The following is a 16,293-nucleotide window of genomic DNA, read 5'->3' as shown; positions in this document are numbered from 1 at the left end:
AGGCACGAGGCAAGGCTGGAATTTGAATAGTCGATTCAAAGGCCGCGCGCTAACATGCGCCTTCGTAGATCGCATCAAGGGCCGCCGACGTCATAAACGGTTTCTGCGATCGCTCGAATAGCTTTCGCCAGTGGAAACATCCAAATGTTGGAATACGATTGAATCGTTCCTACTTTACTGCCTTGGCCCATGGACATCTCTTAGAACCCGGGTCGGCTCTACGAAGTTGACGCCTCGTGGGTTTACCTCTATCCGGCAATTGATGACGTCCTGCCCTCTGGGAAACGCAGACTCCGAATCAAAGCTAACTTCTCTACTGACACACTCAACAGATATATATTAGGACTCGTCGATGCGTGAACATGAGACATACATTTATACAAATTCACTGATCCTCATACACCATGCCTACTTACGCTATTCTTGGCTCCACAGGGAGCGTTGGCCAGTCTATTCTCAACGTTCTTCTACAGTCTCCCGAAACCCACATACACGCCTACTGCCGCTCATGGGCGAAGCTCTCCAAACTCCAACCTAGCATCAACAGCAACAAGCAGGTAGAAGTCTTCGAAGGCAGCCTGGATGACACGACGCTACTATCCAATTGCCTTCGCGGAACACAAACCGCCTTCTTGGCCACCGCAGAGACAGGTGGTAACCGACCAGGCACCAGAGTCTGTCAAGACACCGCACACGCCGTCGTTGCCGCCCTCAAGCAACTAAAGAGCCAAAACGAACGTCTGCCCAGGCTCGTCGTCCTGTCCTCCTCATCCACCGATCATCGATTTCTACCAGACACCCCTGCCCCTATCATGTGGCTCCTCTACCGCACGAGCTCCTACGTGTACGACGATCTCAAAGCAGCCGAGAAGTACCTTCGCGCGCAAGACGACGGCCTAGTATCTGCAACCTTTGTGAAACCTGGAGCGCTGACGGATGATAGTCAAAAGGGTCATCGTCTCAGCATGGAGAAGGCGGATATGCCACTCTCCTTCCTGGATCTAGCAGCTGGCATGGTCGAAATTGCAGACAACCAGGACCAATACGACATGAAAGGCGTTGCAGTCTGTCCTACCTCAAAGGACGTCAGTTTCCCTCGAGGAGCGCCGATACGTCTGTTCTTCGGCTTGGTGTTCCACTTCTTCCCCTGGTTGTATCGCTTTCATCCGTAAAATTGTTATGTTACGATCAAATGAGAAAGAAATTCATAACTTTTTCTGTCTCTACTTTGTGAGGGAATCACCTGATTTGACTCAATAGCATCGTTCGGTTCGCACATCCCGTGCTCCATGTCTCTGTGGGAGAATATATGCAGACCTCGACGTCCAATGAACATTTAGTGTGTGTATGTTCAAGGATTACGCGGGATATCAAGCGTCATTCCAATTTCATAGGCGTCCTACTATTTAAGGTAACCTCAGCCATCTGCAATCATTGGGGAATTAGCATATGCTCAGTTCCATATTATAGTACAATGGCATAGCCAGACAATCGATCATACACATTCTAATCTAATTTTCGAGCACTTGAAACGGACAGGCTTGAACCTTCGATTCCAGTTGTGAGACCAGCTTTGTACACCAATGCATTTGCTCTACGTACACCGAATACCAAAGAGAGTGCATTGTACTAAAATACCACTAATGCCAAAGAGCATCTCGTAAGATAATGTAGACCCTGTGTCTATGTACTTACTAGCCCTTTATTTACCCATTGGAAATGAATGTAGGCCTCAAAGAGGCCTAGTAAGAATATTGCTCAGAGTGACTCGTCCTTTGGCTCAGAAGCGGTAGTCTCGTTAGGTAGATTGAAGGCATGAGGGACCTTTTCTGAGAGATTGATGGCAACAAACGATTTAGGCAATTTCACCCTGTGCATTGTTAGTAAACTTTAGACAGTCTTGCAAACCTGGACGTACGTGTGAAATCTTGCACGAAGAGTCTCAATGATCTCTTTCCAGTCATGATGTGCTGTGAGACTGCGGCGTGGTGAAATACCAATACTATGCTTCGAGTCAAGTTGTCTGTCTCATGTCAGTAATGGCCACCAACAGCGTCAAAAAAGACAACATACACGTCAAGTGGGTCAAAAGTGTGACAGCCAGGTGAGATCGTGATGCGAATACTGTAATTGAACGAATTGGGCTCGTCCTCCGGCGTAACGTTCTGGCTCTCGTAGAGTTCAAAGCAAATTTGTGAGAGATAGTCCAATTCTGGTATGGCATTTCGGTCAATCTTCGTCTTGATACCTCCCTCGAGAATGCAGTTGAGCAAGGTATAGACATGTGACTCCTTGGTGAAGTAAAAGAAGGATTGTGCACCTTCGGAAGATTGTAGCTCTTCTAGGTCTTGCACGATCTCTTTGAGCAATGGCAAAGAAGTCAAGAGGCCAATTTCAAGTTTCTCAGTATTCGCTATACCATACTCTTGTGGTCCAATATAGTCGAAAAGTACTTTGCAATACTTGTAAAGCTCACGAAGCTTGGCCAAGCGCGCGTCCACTTTCGCTCTGGAAGCTGCAGACGTTGGGATGCCTTTGTAGAGCGAAAAGTACGACTCATGCGGGTAACTGAAAACTGGGTTCTTGTAGGTGACTGCAGCTAGAGCTTCTGACTTTCTGCGAAATCCCATACGCTGCCCAATGGACCCTTTGTCTGAAAGTAGCTTGTCACCACCATGCGGCTCTTTAGGATTCGATTTGAGTAATTCGGCAGGAACATCAGCTGTTCGTCGAGGCTCACTACTGGTAGTACTCTCTGAACCGGCAGTCGCAATTTCGACCGCTTCTTCGCTTAACTCGGGGGTGAAGATCCATTCTAAGAATTGACGGTTATGGAGCGCATCGAACTTCATCGTGTCGTAGAGCTCCGAGATTTTACTGGGATCAACCTTCTCTGAATCACAGAATTCAGAGAAAAGCTTTTCCCAGCGCTCCTTGAATAGTGCAGGATCCTCACCACAACACCACCTAGGCTGAATAGCATTGGCCCCAGAGGAACTTTGGGATGTGGCATTGACTCCGGGGGAAGATTGGGATGAGCTACTGCTTTGGGACTCTGAGACAGCGGCCAGTGAAGATACTGCACCCGCTTGCAACTTTGCGTAGTTCAGTCGCATGACATGACGATGGAACTTCATGAGCTCTATAACATTCTTGACCACCTCAGCTGGTTCTGGCATGTCCTGCGGCCAAGCGAACTGTGTGGGAGCCTTCTCGCCATCGCGTAGTAGACCTTTCAACTTCTTCTTAACTTTGTCCATCTCATCCTTAGCTGCGTTTGAATCATCGAGAAGATCTTTTCGTATCGAGATATAGTCCTCAGGTACCTCCTTTTGATGGAGGAAAGACGCCGCGAAGATTTGGGCACTCGTGGTAACGCGGCGTTCGGAGCTACTGAATACGTGAACATTGTCCAAAGCCTCACGGTTCATGAGTAGAAGATCATTTCGCATGTTCTCCCCGAGATCTTGTGCTTGATAGCGAGCTGCATGAGTAGGCTCTCCACCCCATTTGATGATCAACTGCAATTTGTCGAGGATCAAATTATTCTCTGCAGCTGCGAATCTGGATAGAAGACCACCGGAAACGGATTCGCTTCTTTTTTGAATCCAGTCTTTGTTGTTCTTCCCTTCCTTTCCTGGCGATTCTATTGTAGGATTGAGAGACGAGCCGACTTGGGCCAGATCTGGCACCTGTGATTGCTGCGACTCAACGGAGGTATTTTCATCCATTCCTGGTAGCATTTCTTCCTTTTTACGCCTACGGAACATTGGCTTGATCTGAACCTTTGTCCCCGGCTGGCTTCCTTTTCTTGCTAGCGAGTTTGCAAGCGTCTTCAGCTTCTCTGGATCTTCTACACCTTCCTTCATGGCTTGCCTGACAGCCTTCTCAACGCTCTTCAGAGCAGCTTCACCGATCAATAGCACTTCCTCTTGGTGACCTTTGAGCAGCTCTACGAATGGCTTGGTGTGGAATGTAAACTTGAACTTTTGCTTGGGCGTGCGATCTGCATGTCGAATGACTGAAACCATTCCTTTCATTTTCCATTGGGCCTTAGAAGCTGGCGCAGGCACAGGAGAAGCGATTTGGTCGTCTGGTAGTGATACCGAAGCCATATCCGTAGCCGCCTCCTCTACCGCTGGGGGAGGGAGAAATTCTGGCTGTGAAGTTGGCGGGGCGGATGGCGGTGGCCGGTATGAATTCTCGAAGCTCGGGGGAGAGGTGATTGGGGTGGTCTGGGTCAATATATCTGGAGATGTAGTGCCTTGGGTGTGAGAATTAGCATGAGGATTATGGTGTAGTAATTTTGACATGCTAGGTGATCGGAAGATGGACTTCAATTGCGCGCGATGATTAGAGAGTGTGTGCTGTCGCTGCCGTGACGAGCGATGTGACGAGTCCGTGAATACTTCTTCGTCATTGATTGAAGGGGTTGCAGATGGTGCAGATGATTGTTTACCGTCTTTACGTTTCTTCTCATTCTCGAACATGTCCCTCAATATACTGGCACACTTGTCGTAATAATCGTTGTTGTCCTTGACGAAACTCCATCCATTAACATCGATCACGTAGCTTTTACCTCCAGCCCTTAAGAGATCGAAGCCGCACACTCGCTGACCAAAGCCTTCAGCTATCTTAGCTGCCATGAGTGACTCTTCGGCATCTAAGCTCGTGACGTAACGTATCTCCTTGCCGTTTGGATTTCGTTTGACGACTCCATCGACTGTTGGTGACTTGCGAGTTTCAGCATGGCAAAATCCGGTGCCAACAGTGTACGCTTTCACATCTTCGGCATTCTCTACACGAAGAAATTTCTCATACACGTAACTGCTGTCGGGCTCACTGATGCAGCGAGGAGTCATCATGGTCTCGTCTTTCTCCGAACTTTTGTTGTTTATCTTTCGGAAAAGTCTGCGACCACCTCCTCCGTGGTGTTTCGGATAGTAAATGTGAATGTTATGATCCTCTCCGCTTACTGGTTTCTCAACGAAAGGTTTTCTGATGATGCGGCCATCGACATACAGTGCATCTCCGTCTTCGATAAGCTCCACATTCTGGCAAGGGGGAAGGCCACCACCAGTACCGTCATCTGGACCATCAAGTCGCACCCCTGTTTTTTCAAAGACGCGCTGTGCGATTTCACGCGAGGGTATCGTGGGGCCTCCATCTCGATTCACCTCTACTCTTTGCGGTGTCCGCACTGACATCGCATCCAGTATTCTAAGACATAGTCGGCGGTCCCAAAGAACTCTTTGCATGGGTATGTCGTTGACGCAAAAAGGCTTTCGAAGTCGAGCATACGCAATTGCTTTGTCCAGTGGGAATCCATCTGAAAAGAAAGAGATGAGAAAATCGCAGACTGGCCAATTTTCGACGTCTTCGTCCAAAATAACTTTGTCACCGAAAATTTTGACTTCGAACTCCCCATTTGCAATGAGACGATTCAATATATTGCGGCTGGGTTTGCTCCTTGCTTTTGCATCTAGAGCACAGACTCCAATGATGCCTATGGGACTTCGACGAAGCTCACCGTCTCTAAAGTCACGACTTCCTGGACTAGTACTACTGGCAGCACCTGTACTACCACTGATCCGTCTCTGGTTAATAGTTCGGCCGCGTGTGTTACGCCTTTCATTTCCTCGCAAGGAGGGCACTGACGCAGCAATTGGCGTACCACTAATTACTGGATCGGCCGTTGATAGAAGCTGTGATGATGAGACTGACGTGCCAGGACCATTGACTGTATTATGTACAGAGACCTGAGGTTCAACTCGAGCTGTTTTCACATTTTAGACGTGTTTCATGCCTCATCCCAATGATAGTCTGACCTTCAGGCTCTGAGCCTGTGATTGAGCTCGTACCGCTGGTTCCCCGGGCGGCATTGTATATGGCCGAACCAACAGAGTACAGGGACGAAAAAGACATTCTGTTGGATTCAAGTTCAGGATCTGATCTTGAAGGTGGAATCATGGCATCTGGCAGAGCCAATTGACCAGTCCCTAGATGCGGGTGAGAACCTTCTAAAGTTGGGGTGATGTCTGTATCGTCAAGCAGATGGGCATCGGAAAGGTGCCGCGAACCTGCATTGTCCTGCAGCGACACGGTAGCAGCCGCGGTATCTGACGCCTTTGAGGCTCTCCGCTCGGCGTACTGTCTCGGTACAGACTTAGAGGCAGGGGGAGGCATCGACACGCTGGCACGCTCGACGGCGCCAGCAGTGGTACCAGGTTCAGCATTGCGACCTTTTCGATTGGCAGAAATGGAGGGTGTAGCAGAGGTGAGAAGGTGGGAGGAGGCGGCGCGCGAACGCGTGCTTTCACTGCTGACGGTCCTGACGAGGCTATTATCCATTTGAGTAGTGAAGGACCGAGTGAAACCCACGCAATGACAGGGAGAGTGGGATATCCAGAAAGGTCTACTCTCTACTCCCTGGATAGTTTGCGACTAGCGTTTAAGCGTCACACGATAGCCAATGCCTTTTCACCGCCTTATGACGTGCATAGGGCCGACAAGGTCGAGGGGTGTCTAGTCGCACAGGCCTGCATAAGGTTCGTTCGGATATCTGAGCCGCAAGCCGTAAGCCTCTGGAAGTTGAGATTTGAGAATGATAACTTCTTATACGAGTGAAAGAATGGACACTGATTAAAGATGAGCAGATGGGCTCAGCAAGTATACATGAGAGTGAAAGAGAGTAAAAGAGAAGTTGTAGGTTAATCATCAATCATCGCACTTGTAACAAGCAGCAAGAGCGTTCTCCTGCGGTATATCTGAGCACGACGATGTACTTGCAGTCCCGTCCGAGCACTCCCGAACTTTTTTTGCGGAAGCGCTGCAGTGAGAAGAAGTCGAAGCAGAAGTTGAAGCGCAGCCCAAGTGAGTAGTGAGTTGCAGCAACGCGATGCCAGCCACTGTCCAGAATGGCGCTTCTCTCGACGGACCCATCGTCAAACGCACAAAGACAGATGCCGAGTCCAAGAAACCTCGTGCGAAGAAGGCCGTCGCGCACTCTCGGATTTTCACCCCGTTCAGAGTGGGTGTATTCTCGCCGCTTGGAGACAGCCAGTGCTAACAAAAGTAGACCGTAGGCCTTGTGTCTCCAACCGATGTGCCTTTTACGACCGCCGCGCTGGGCAAAACGACCTTCAACATCACGACATCCGTAGGCAGGAGTCTGCAGACTTATGATCTGAAGCGCGGTCTCAGCCTCATATTCTTGACGCGGCCACAGACTCCAGGACTGATCACTGCGACCACGAGTTGGAAACACAGCCAGACACTGGCCGCATGGGGAGGAGATGGCCCGGATGCGGCTCGAGGCGTATGGCTGTACAAGCGTGGTAAAGCGCACGATGAGCTGGAGAAGCCTCCTGAGTTCGATGAAAATGTCAAGCAGCTGCTTGTCTATGGCTCATGGATAGTGGCGTGCTGTGAATCTAAGATCATTGTCTGGCAGGCTTCAAACTTCGAATACTACACGACACTGATGTCGGGATCAAGAAATACATTGAGTGGCGGGATTTGCAGTATGCCAACCTACTTGAACAAAATCTTTGCCGGCCGAAGTGACGGCAGCGTCGAAATCTGGAACCTCAAAACCGGCAGATTAGTATACACCATTCTGCCTCAATCTGCGGACTATGGGGCAGTTGTCGCACTGGAACCAAGTCCCGCGCTCTCGCTTCTCGCCATATCATACGCAGGAGGGCCTCTGAACATACACGACATCAGACTAGACAAGGTTGTGATCGCACTCAAGACAGGCTCTGGCGGAAAGTTCCCAGTAACATCCATCACGTTTCGCACTGACGGTCTCGGTGCCGGTAGTGACGGCACAAAATCTGGAGTCATGGCGACTGCATGCAAAGGAACTGGAGATGTCACATTCTGGGACCTAAACAAAGGCGGTAGAAAGATGAGTGTCTTGCGTGGTGCACACAACCCTCCATCTGTAGAGAGCGGTGCTTCTGGTGGTATCAGCAAAGTCGAGTTCCTACACGGCCAAGCTGTGCTAGTAACAAGTGGTATGGACAATGCCTTGAAGACGTGGATATTCAACGAGATGCCGTTCTCCCCTGTTCCCCAGATTCTGCATTCACGCAGTGGGCACGCTGCGCCACTCTCATCATTACAGTTCTTACCCTCAGACTTCGATGGCTCTGAAGGTGGTGGTAAGTGGTTGCTGAGTGCGAGCAGAGATCGAAGTCTATGGGGCTGGAGCCTACGGAAAGACGGGCAGAGTACAGAACTGAGTCAAGGCCAGATCGAGAAGAAGGCAAAGAAGACAGGAGCCTTGACAGATGGTCTCGGATCTATCGACTCTCGAGTCACACTAGAGGATCTCAAGGCGCCAAAGATTACTTGTATCGCGTGTTCATTGAATAGAGATGGTGGAATCGGTGCTGTTCCGTCTGCAAAGGGAATCTGGACCACCGCGGACAAGTATAAAGGGCCTAAGGATACAGCTGAGAGTAGCATTACTGGATGGGAGAGTGTTGTGACCGGCCATGAGGGGGATAAAATGGCAAGAACATGGTTCTGGGGCAGGAAAAGGGCTGGTCGCTGGAAGTTTCCAACGGGAGACGGCAGCCCTGTCAGCGTAAGTCGAAACTCATACTCCGACCTTGAAGATTTTAAAAACGCTTACGATCATCACAGACTGTGGGAATCTCTCCTTGTGGAACGTTTGCTTTAGTTGGCTCGACAACTGGTAGTATAAGCATGTACAACTTGCAATCCGGCATGAGGCGACAACGATTCCCTCCACCATTGACACCGAAGCAAGCCCAAAGACTCAAGACTGAACTAGAGGAGGAAGAAGAAATCATTGCGGAGCCATATAGCGCACCTAAAAAATTCCATCGCGGCCAAGGAAAACATACGAATGCTGTCACAGGTCTTGTCGTTGATAGTCTCAATCGCACAGTTGTCAGTTGTGGCGCTGATGGCAAAGTCAAGGTATAATCACACGACCCGGGAGCTTTCATATATTTGCTAACTATGTGTATAGTTCTGGGACTTTGCAACGGGCGTTCTGAAGCATCAACTGGACTGGTACCCCACGACCACAATCAAAAGCATGCGATATCACCGTCAAAGCGATCTCATCGCCTTAGCCTGCTCCGACGGCGCCGTCCGCGTTGTCGACATCGAAACCAAGAAGCTCATTCGAGAGCTCTGGAGCTCAGATTCCCAGGTCGTTGACCTTGACTTCTCCAACGATGGCCAGTGGATCGTTGCCGCGACTTCGGACCGCCTGGTCCGCGTATGGGATCTCCCAACAGGCCATCTCATCGACGCCATGAAGCTCCGCAGTGCATGTACCGCCCTCGCATTCTCCAACACCGGCGAATTCCTCGCCACCGCCCAGGAAGACAGCGTTGGTGTTAGTATCTGGACCAACCGCTCGCTCTTCGCCCACGTGCCCAAACGCCACATCTCCGACGAGGAGATTGCCGAGACGGCCATGCCCACAGCTTCTGGCGAAGGCGGCCAGAACGTGCTCGAAGGCGCATTCGTCTCCGACTCCGGAGACGACGACGACGAGGAGGAGGACCTTCAGACATCCGCCCCGTCCCTGGACCAGCTCAGCGAGAGTCTAACGACCCTCAGTCTCGTCCCTAAATCCCGCTGGCAGAACCTCCTCCACCTCGACACCATACGCGCCCGAAACAAGCCCATAGAGGCCCCTAAGAAACCCGTCAAAGCACCCTTCTTTCTCCCCTCGCTCAACCAGGGGCCCGAAGGCACCGCCAACGCAAACACTACAACCCAGACATCCGGCGACGGAGCGCTCGCGTCAACAGCAGGGCCCATATCACGCGTCACGAAAGCCTCGCTGATGTCATCTGCCCCCGACGCGTTCAGCAAGCTCATTGCAGAGTTTTCGCATGCGCAACAAGACCCGGTGCCGCTGTTCACGCATTTATCTGCGCTTCCGCCTCCCGCGGCGGATATTGCGCTCCGCTCGCTGACTCCGATGGAACTTCCCGTGTTGATTTCCGCGCTGACGGTGCGGTTGAGGCAACGACGGGATTACGAGTTGGTGCAGGCGTGGATGGCGGTGCTGTTGAGAGTGCACGGCGAGACCATCGTGGGGGACGAAGGCACGATAGAGAAACTGCGGGAGTGGAGGGTGGTGCAGGAAGAAGAGAAGACGAGGCTGGGCAGGCTTGTTGGGTACTGTGGAGGTGTGATAGGGTATTTACGGAGCGCGAGGTAGGGTGGCTAGAATCCAGATTTGCAGAATATCACGGATGTGCATGTTGCGAACATTTGTGTGGGAAACGAGCTTTAATTACCCAAGCGTACGAACTCAAACTCAAACCCTTTTGTCATAATGTAACTATGCCCTGACTCAGTACAAAAACACAAACAGAAAGGCCACCCTGCTTTATAACCAATTCTCAATCCAGCCCGATCCAGCCTGACCCACCCAGCACCCAGCACCCAGCACCCAGCAAGTCTCACAATCTTCTTTCAGTCAAGTCTGTCCTGAGTACAGTATTATTGCCACCTCTTAGCCGCTGGAACTAGCCTCGAGCCGAAAGGCGAGGAACAGATCTGGCCCGAACGAGAAGAATCAAGCGTACAAAGGAGAGCTACCGAGGTTCGAGTAATTGAGGCGGCGGTTGGTAAAGTGAAATATGAATACAACGCAATCATGAACGCCATGAACTCCGCGCTACCTTGTGCAAATATGCCGTAGCAGAGGCCCGAACAAACTGTTACCAGAACTCGATGTAACCCAAACGCCTTCCAATGAATGTGAGAACGATTAGAGTGGATCAGATCGATTTTGGTGCTTTTAGTTTAGTTGATCGATGACGAAGATCAAATGAGTCGATTCAGGAAGTGCCATTGACCCTGAGTGCCTCGTCTTGATAGGCAGCAAAGGCAGAGTACTGTCCTCCAGCACCGGCCCACATGAGCTTTCGGTCGCGAGTTGCAGTGTTGTCGATGAGTGTAGCAACTGGGATATCGTCTGTAGTGCCTTGGCCGGTCTGGTAGGCAACGCTGAAGCCCCACGAATAAGCTTTGCCGGCTTTATTGATTGCGATGCAATGGTCGGGACCAGCAGTTGCAAACTGTCCCTTTCCTTCCACACCAGTGACCTTTGTTGGAACTTTCACAACTTTTGGAGAGCGCTTCTGGACGAGAGCACCTGCTTGAGGAACCGAGAATACAATATGGTCTTCTCGCACCTTGCTCAGATCGATACCCAATTGCGAGCCGTCGCAACGACCCCACACGAGGATGTCACCATCCTTAGCAACAGCAATCGAGTGTGAATTGCCTCCTTCAACGCTGCTGACCTCCTTGAGACTCTCAATCCATGTAGGTGTCTTGACAATGGAACCTTCGTCATCTCCAAGATCATCCGAGATACCGCACTGGGCGTAATTGTTGAGTCCCCAGCTGTAGACGTGGTTGTTTTCGCCGATAGCGAAGCTGTTATGGGTGCCGCACGAGACATCCTTGATCTTGATGACTCTACGCCCGTCTTTGATACTGATGTGAGTTGGTACAGTAGCGTTGAGCTCACTTCGTTTGATAATAGTACGGGCTAGCTGATGTTGCTGTCCAGCACCGAAGCCATAGACGACGCCTTTCTTGTCCAAAGCCAAGACGTGGTTTGCGCCACACGCAAATTTGGTAATGTTCTTCAAGCTGTCTAGAAGGACTGGTTGACGCGCGACACGTACAGAAGGGGTCAGACCGAGGGTGCCTTCGTTGCTCTTGAAAGTACCCCAGCCATAAACGCGACCTTGATTGGTGAGAGCAAATGAGCAACTGTCACCAGCAATGATATCGACAAATTTAACGCCTGGATGGAAGCGGTCTGATGGAATTTCCATTGGAGTTGATTCGAGAGGGTTCAAGCCTGTAGTACTGTCGTCATCGGAGTCGGAGTCCTCCGCAGCGTCCATGTCCTTGGTCGGCGCGTCCCATTTGGTATTGCGACCCAAGGCGCCCTCATCGTTAACACCCCAACTGAGAATCTTGTTGTCGAGGGTAAGCGCAAGGACATGCATGCCGCCGTTGGCGACGCGAACGACTTGTTTATCGTGAAGGAATTTGTTAAGGCGTGGGCGCTTCACGTCCATTTGGCCCTTCGCGTCACCGAGGCCCAGTTCGCCATTCGCGCCCTCGCCGCATACGAAGACATCGAGTATTCTCGTGTAGCGTGGGTCGTTGATGATCGGAAGGTCTTTCAAACTACCTAGACATTTGTCAGTTCCAGATACTCGGTGGCTACGGCTGGGATACTTACTTAGGCTAGGAACATCATAGTCACCTTTTGGTTTTGATTCCTCATCTGAAGCAGAGGGAGCTACAGAAGCGGCTTTCTTGGGACGCGGAGCTGCCTTCTTTGCGACGGCTTTCTTGGGGGCCACAGCTTTCTTGGCTTTCTCCTTCTCCTTTGCAGCCGTGGCCTTTTTGGCGGCCTGCGCAGCTGTGGGTTTCTTGGTACCTGGTGCTTTCAGGCTTGCCTTGGCTGGCGCTTTCTCAGCCTCTTGTTTGGCAGCGACGACTGTTTTGATACGCTTCGATACGCGCTCGCCATCGACAGCTGTTGCTTGAGTTCGCTTAGGAGGCATGATGATGGATACTTTAGCGCTCCGATCGTGGATGATTGATAACTGGCGCGTTGAGGACTGTTGTTGTTTTGGAGGGAATATGACGAACGCGACGACTCTTTGCGCTCGCGCGAGAAGGGCAGAATTTGAGAGTTTGCCGAAGAGTTTTCAGCCGTCAAGATTCTGTCACGAAACAGCTGACAGCGCGTGAAGATGCAATAGTGTTGGTGGTGAAGCAAGACTTGTGGTTGGAATAATTTTTGTCGCGTCAAAGAAACTTAGTATGGCATGTACGAGCACGGGCCTCCACAAGGCTCCGACGCCGATTGAAGGCTGCCAACCTTGATCTGATCTATTTATAAGGTCACACTTCACCACGATCTTATAAGGCATTTCAAGTAATGTAAATAAACTAATAGCGCTTTAATATATCTAAATTCTATACCTAGTAAAAGAGTGCTATATAATACGAAAGATAAAATATCGTTAACTTTATTCTAGTAGTAGAAGTAATATATATACTAGTCAGATCTAAACAAATGAGTAGTATACATTCCATAGATATTAATATAGTCTAAATCTCTTTTATAAGGACTACTAATTCTAATCATATTCATGACGCTACTCAAGACTCTGTCGCGCGCAGTTTGTTTTCGCGGAGTTGCTACTAACAGACTGCCCTAATCATTACATGGCTAGCTGCTGGAGCTCGTGCGTGGAGTCGCGGTGTTTGGCCTGCAGGTGACCACTGTCTACTGACCAGTGATCACTTCGATCGGTCGCTACGACTACTGCTTTCTCCTTCAACAATAGCCTCACGCCAGATACCCTCCAGCATGTTGTCTGTCTTGTTGCTTTCCCACCTGTTTACTGCAGCATTTGCCGCGCAACCGTCAGCTCCAGCACCTGTAGAAGCGCCACTTCGAGAGCTTCCTTGGGGCCAACTGAACTTCCTGTACGTATATAGTGTATACTCCTGCAGGAAGACCAAAACTGACTTGTAGTAGGCAGACAACAGACGTACATGGCTGGTTCGCTGGGCATCTACAAGAGTAGGTTGCTCGAGCCTAACGTCCACCCCGGTGCCATGATCTAATCTAATACAGACCGTCATACTCTGCCGACTGGGGAGACTATATATCATTCGCGAAACACCTCCGAGATCGAGCGGACGCGGACGGCAAAGATCTACTACTCATCGACACCGGCGACAGGATAGAAGGAAACGGGTTGACAGATGCTTCGGACCCAAAAGCAATCTACACATACGATATTGTGAAAGAACAAGACATAGATTTCATTTGCTCTGGAAACCATGAGCTATATAAGACAAGCTCGTCAGAGGGCGAGCTCAACTTCACTGTGCCGAACTTCAAAGACAAGTATCTCGCATCCAACCTGGACATCTTCAACCCCAAGACGGGCAACTTCGAGCCACTTGCCCGCAGATACAAGAAGCTAACGACGAAGAACCAAGGCATTCGGGTCTTGGTCTTTGGCTTCCTTTACGATTTTACAGGCAACTCGAATAACACGATTGTCCACACGGTGGAGGATACCATTAAGCAAGATTGGTTTCAGTATGCTATAAGAGACGAGGAAGTAGACCTCATCCTCGTAGCCGGGCATGTGGCAATACGATCGAAAGAGTATGATGCTATATACAAGGCCATCCGATCTGTGCAATACGATACACCCTTGCAATTCTTTGGTGGGCATACCCACATTCGAGACTTCAAGAGGTATGATGACAAGACGACTGCGCTCGAAAGCGGCCGGTACATGGAGACAATTGGATTTCTGTCTATTAGCGGTCTGAACGGGCATAGCAAGAGCGAGGACGTGTCTGCCAGCAAAGGTTTGACCTTCTCTCGGCGTTATATTGACAACAACCTCTTCTCCCTTCGACACCACAGCGGTACAGATCAGGATACATTCACTACCTCGGCCGGCAGCAAGACTTCCGCGTTAATCCACGAAGCCCGCAAGAACCTCACACTGGACACAAGATACGGCTGTGCCCCTCAGGACTACTGGGTCAACCGCGCACCCTACCCCAGCGGTACGAGCATCTTCACCTGGCTTGAAAACGAAGTGCTACCGGGCCAATTCAAGCAGTCGCATCGGGCAGCTAAGGGCCACCCAGCACTCGTTATCACAAACACAGGAGCAATGCGCTTCGATGTCTTCAAGGGGCCATTCACACGAGACACCACCTTCCTCATCTCGCCGTTCACCAGCCAGTTCAGCTACCTGCGAGACGTTCCGTACAAGAAAGCGAAGAAACTCCTACAGCTGTTGAACAACGAAGGACCGATTGTTGTCGACAAGGCACTGTCAGCCTCAGTAAGTGGGTCGCTTCACAGGCTCATGCCCGAGTTGCCAGAGATCGAGTCGGGAGATGATGACAATGACAAGACAATTGTTGTCACTCCATTAAGGAAGCACAAACCGTACGGCCAGGTACCTCTCGGCGACAAGAAGCCAGAGCTGATACCAGGCTACACAACGAAGGATGACGCTGGAGACGATGGCGACGACACACTGCACTCCGAGATCAAGTTCTACAACGTCCCGCCTTGCATCCAGGCATCGATAGGACTGGGCGATTCAGACAGTGAGACTCTGACTGACAAGGAGCCGCAAGCTGTAGACGTCGTCTACAACGAGTTTCTGGAGTCATGGATCTTACTCGCGCTCGAATATCTGGATGAGAAGCGCAGCAAGGATGATATCGCACTGTACATGAACGGGACGTTGACGGACATCATAACGGGTTGGGTGTCGGATAACTGGGCGCATGACGGGGATGACTGTCCTTGAATGAGTTGGGCTCGCTGGGATATATATGTTTTGGCATGAATTGGGAGGGGCGCAATTTTTGGGGGTAAACATAGAGGGAACAAACAAATACATGGATGGAACAGTCAGTAGAAACTAGTTTCCAGGGATTTGGAAAGCGTGATAGGAGGTGATATATTCAAGCGCATTATTAGGCAGCCATCCATGGCGGCAAAGACGCTCATGAAACAAAACACTGCAAAGTACAGGATGGGTATCACACACACACGGACAACTCCTCACTCCCTACCACCTCAACCCCCATCAGAGACCCCTTTCCAGCGTCCCCGTCCCGGAAAGATACCTCCCCTTGACAACCTCCGCCTCCCTCTCCAAATCACTCATAGTCCTACCCTCCGACCCACCACTCCCCCAGCTCCCGCCCAAACTGCCATCATCCTCATCATCACCGCTCGCACAAATCTGCCTCTTCTTCTTCTTCTTCTTCTTCTTCTTCTCCTCCCCACCAACATCAAACACCATCCCACCCGCCCGATCCCCCCTCTCCTCCACAACCCTCCTCTCCAGCTCCAAACCCCGCACTTTCTCCCGCCGCCCACGCACAACCGCCACAAGCGCAATAACGCCATAGACCAGATACGCCAGCACGACGAGCCAGCTCAGCGCGACCTTGGCCATCTGCACGGCGTTCTGGAGGGCGATTTGCGGGGCGCGCATGCTGCGCTGCGGGCAGTAAGGGGGAAGGTGGATGTTTGGGTTTGATGGGGGGGTATTTGGGGGGATGAGGATGATTTCGCAGCGGGTCCAGAAGGTGGATGTGGTGAGCCAGGAGGTGAGGAGGAGGGGCGTGGAGAGGAGGGCGTAGACGGAGGAGTGGTGGGAGGAGAAGTAGATTGCGGCGTCGAGGGGGGCG

General features: G+C 50.9%; 5 protein-coding genes across 5 annotated transcripts; 3 read left to right on the top strand and 2 right to left on the bottom strand.

Annotated features, from left to right (window-relative positions):
* The first annotated feature begins 173 nt into the window (after positions 1 to 173).
* Positions 174 to 1,423, top strand: EJ05DRAFT_473914 (putative toxin biosynthesis protein). Its single transcript, XM_033743493.1, has one exon. The coding sequence runs from the start codon at positions 405 to 407 to the stop codon at positions 1,170 to 1,172; it is 768 nt and encodes a 255-aa protein (XP_033603863.1). The 5' UTR covers positions 174 to 404; the 3' UTR covers positions 1,173 to 1,423.
* A 59-nt stretch (positions 1,424 to 1,482) lies between these two features.
* Positions 1,483 to 6,202, bottom strand: EJ05DRAFT_473913 (uncharacterized protein). The gene is made up of 5 exons (XM_033743492.1): positions 6,081 to 6,202; positions 5,829 to 5,999; positions 2,074 to 5,776; positions 1,919 to 2,023; positions 1,483 to 1,870 (listed from the first exon to the last, which is right to left on the bottom strand). Exons 1-5 carry the CDS (start codon positions 6,184 to 6,186, stop codon positions 1,759 to 1,761), a joined length of 4,197 nt encoding a protein of 1,398 aa, XP_033603862.1. The 5' UTR covers positions 6,187 to 6,202; the 3' UTR covers positions 1,483 to 1,758.
* Positions 6,203 to 6,853: 651 nt separating this feature from the next.
* EJ05DRAFT_462044 (WD-repeat protein-like protein) lies at positions 6,854 to 10,369 on the top strand. Its single transcript, XM_033742669.1, has 4 exons — positions 6,854 to 7,030; positions 7,079 to 8,596; positions 8,656 to 8,955; positions 9,008 to 10,369. Exons 1-4 carry the CDS (start codon positions 6,899 to 6,901, stop codon positions 10,217 to 10,219), a joined length of 3,162 nt encoding a protein of 1,053 aa, XP_033603861.1. The 5' UTR covers positions 6,854 to 6,898; the 3' UTR covers positions 10,220 to 10,369.
* A 475-nt stretch (positions 10,370 to 10,844) lies between these two features.
* Positions 10,845 to 12,599, bottom strand: EJ05DRAFT_497960 (RCC1/BLIP-II; the record flags this gene model as incomplete). Its single annotated transcript, XM_033746621.1, has 2 exons — positions 10,845 to 12,220; positions 12,272 to 12,599. 2 exons carry the CDS (start codon positions 12,597 to 12,599, stop codon positions 10,845 to 10,847), a joined length of 1,704 nt encoding a protein of 567 aa, XP_033603860.1.
* Positions 12,600 to 13,202: 603 nt separating this feature from the next.
* EJ05DRAFT_530853 (uncharacterized protein) lies at positions 13,203 to 15,401 on the top strand (the record flags this gene model as incomplete). Its single annotated transcript, XM_033748992.1, has 4 exons — positions 13,203 to 13,533; positions 13,586 to 13,630; positions 13,685 to 14,640; positions 14,674 to 15,401. The coding sequence occupies exons 1-4, from the start codon at positions 13,415 to 13,417 to the stop codon at positions 15,399 to 15,401; spliced, it is 1,848 nt and encodes a 615-aa protein (XP_033603859.1). The 5' UTR covers positions 13,203 to 13,414.
* Positions 15,402 to 16,293: the final 892 nt, after the last annotated feature.

The sequence above is a fragment of the Pseudovirgaria hyperparasitica genome (assembly GCF_010093815.1).
Source record: "Pseudovirgaria hyperparasitica strain CBS 121739 unplaced genomic scaffold EJ05scaffold_3, whole genome shotgun sequence".
Taxonomy (NCBI): domain Eukaryota; kingdom Fungi; phylum Ascomycota; class Dothideomycetes; order Acrospermales; family Acrospermaceae; genus Pseudovirgaria; species Pseudovirgaria hyperparasitica.
Note: the sequence above shows the minus strand (reverse complement) of the source record. Positions and strands in the feature narration are given on the sequence as shown.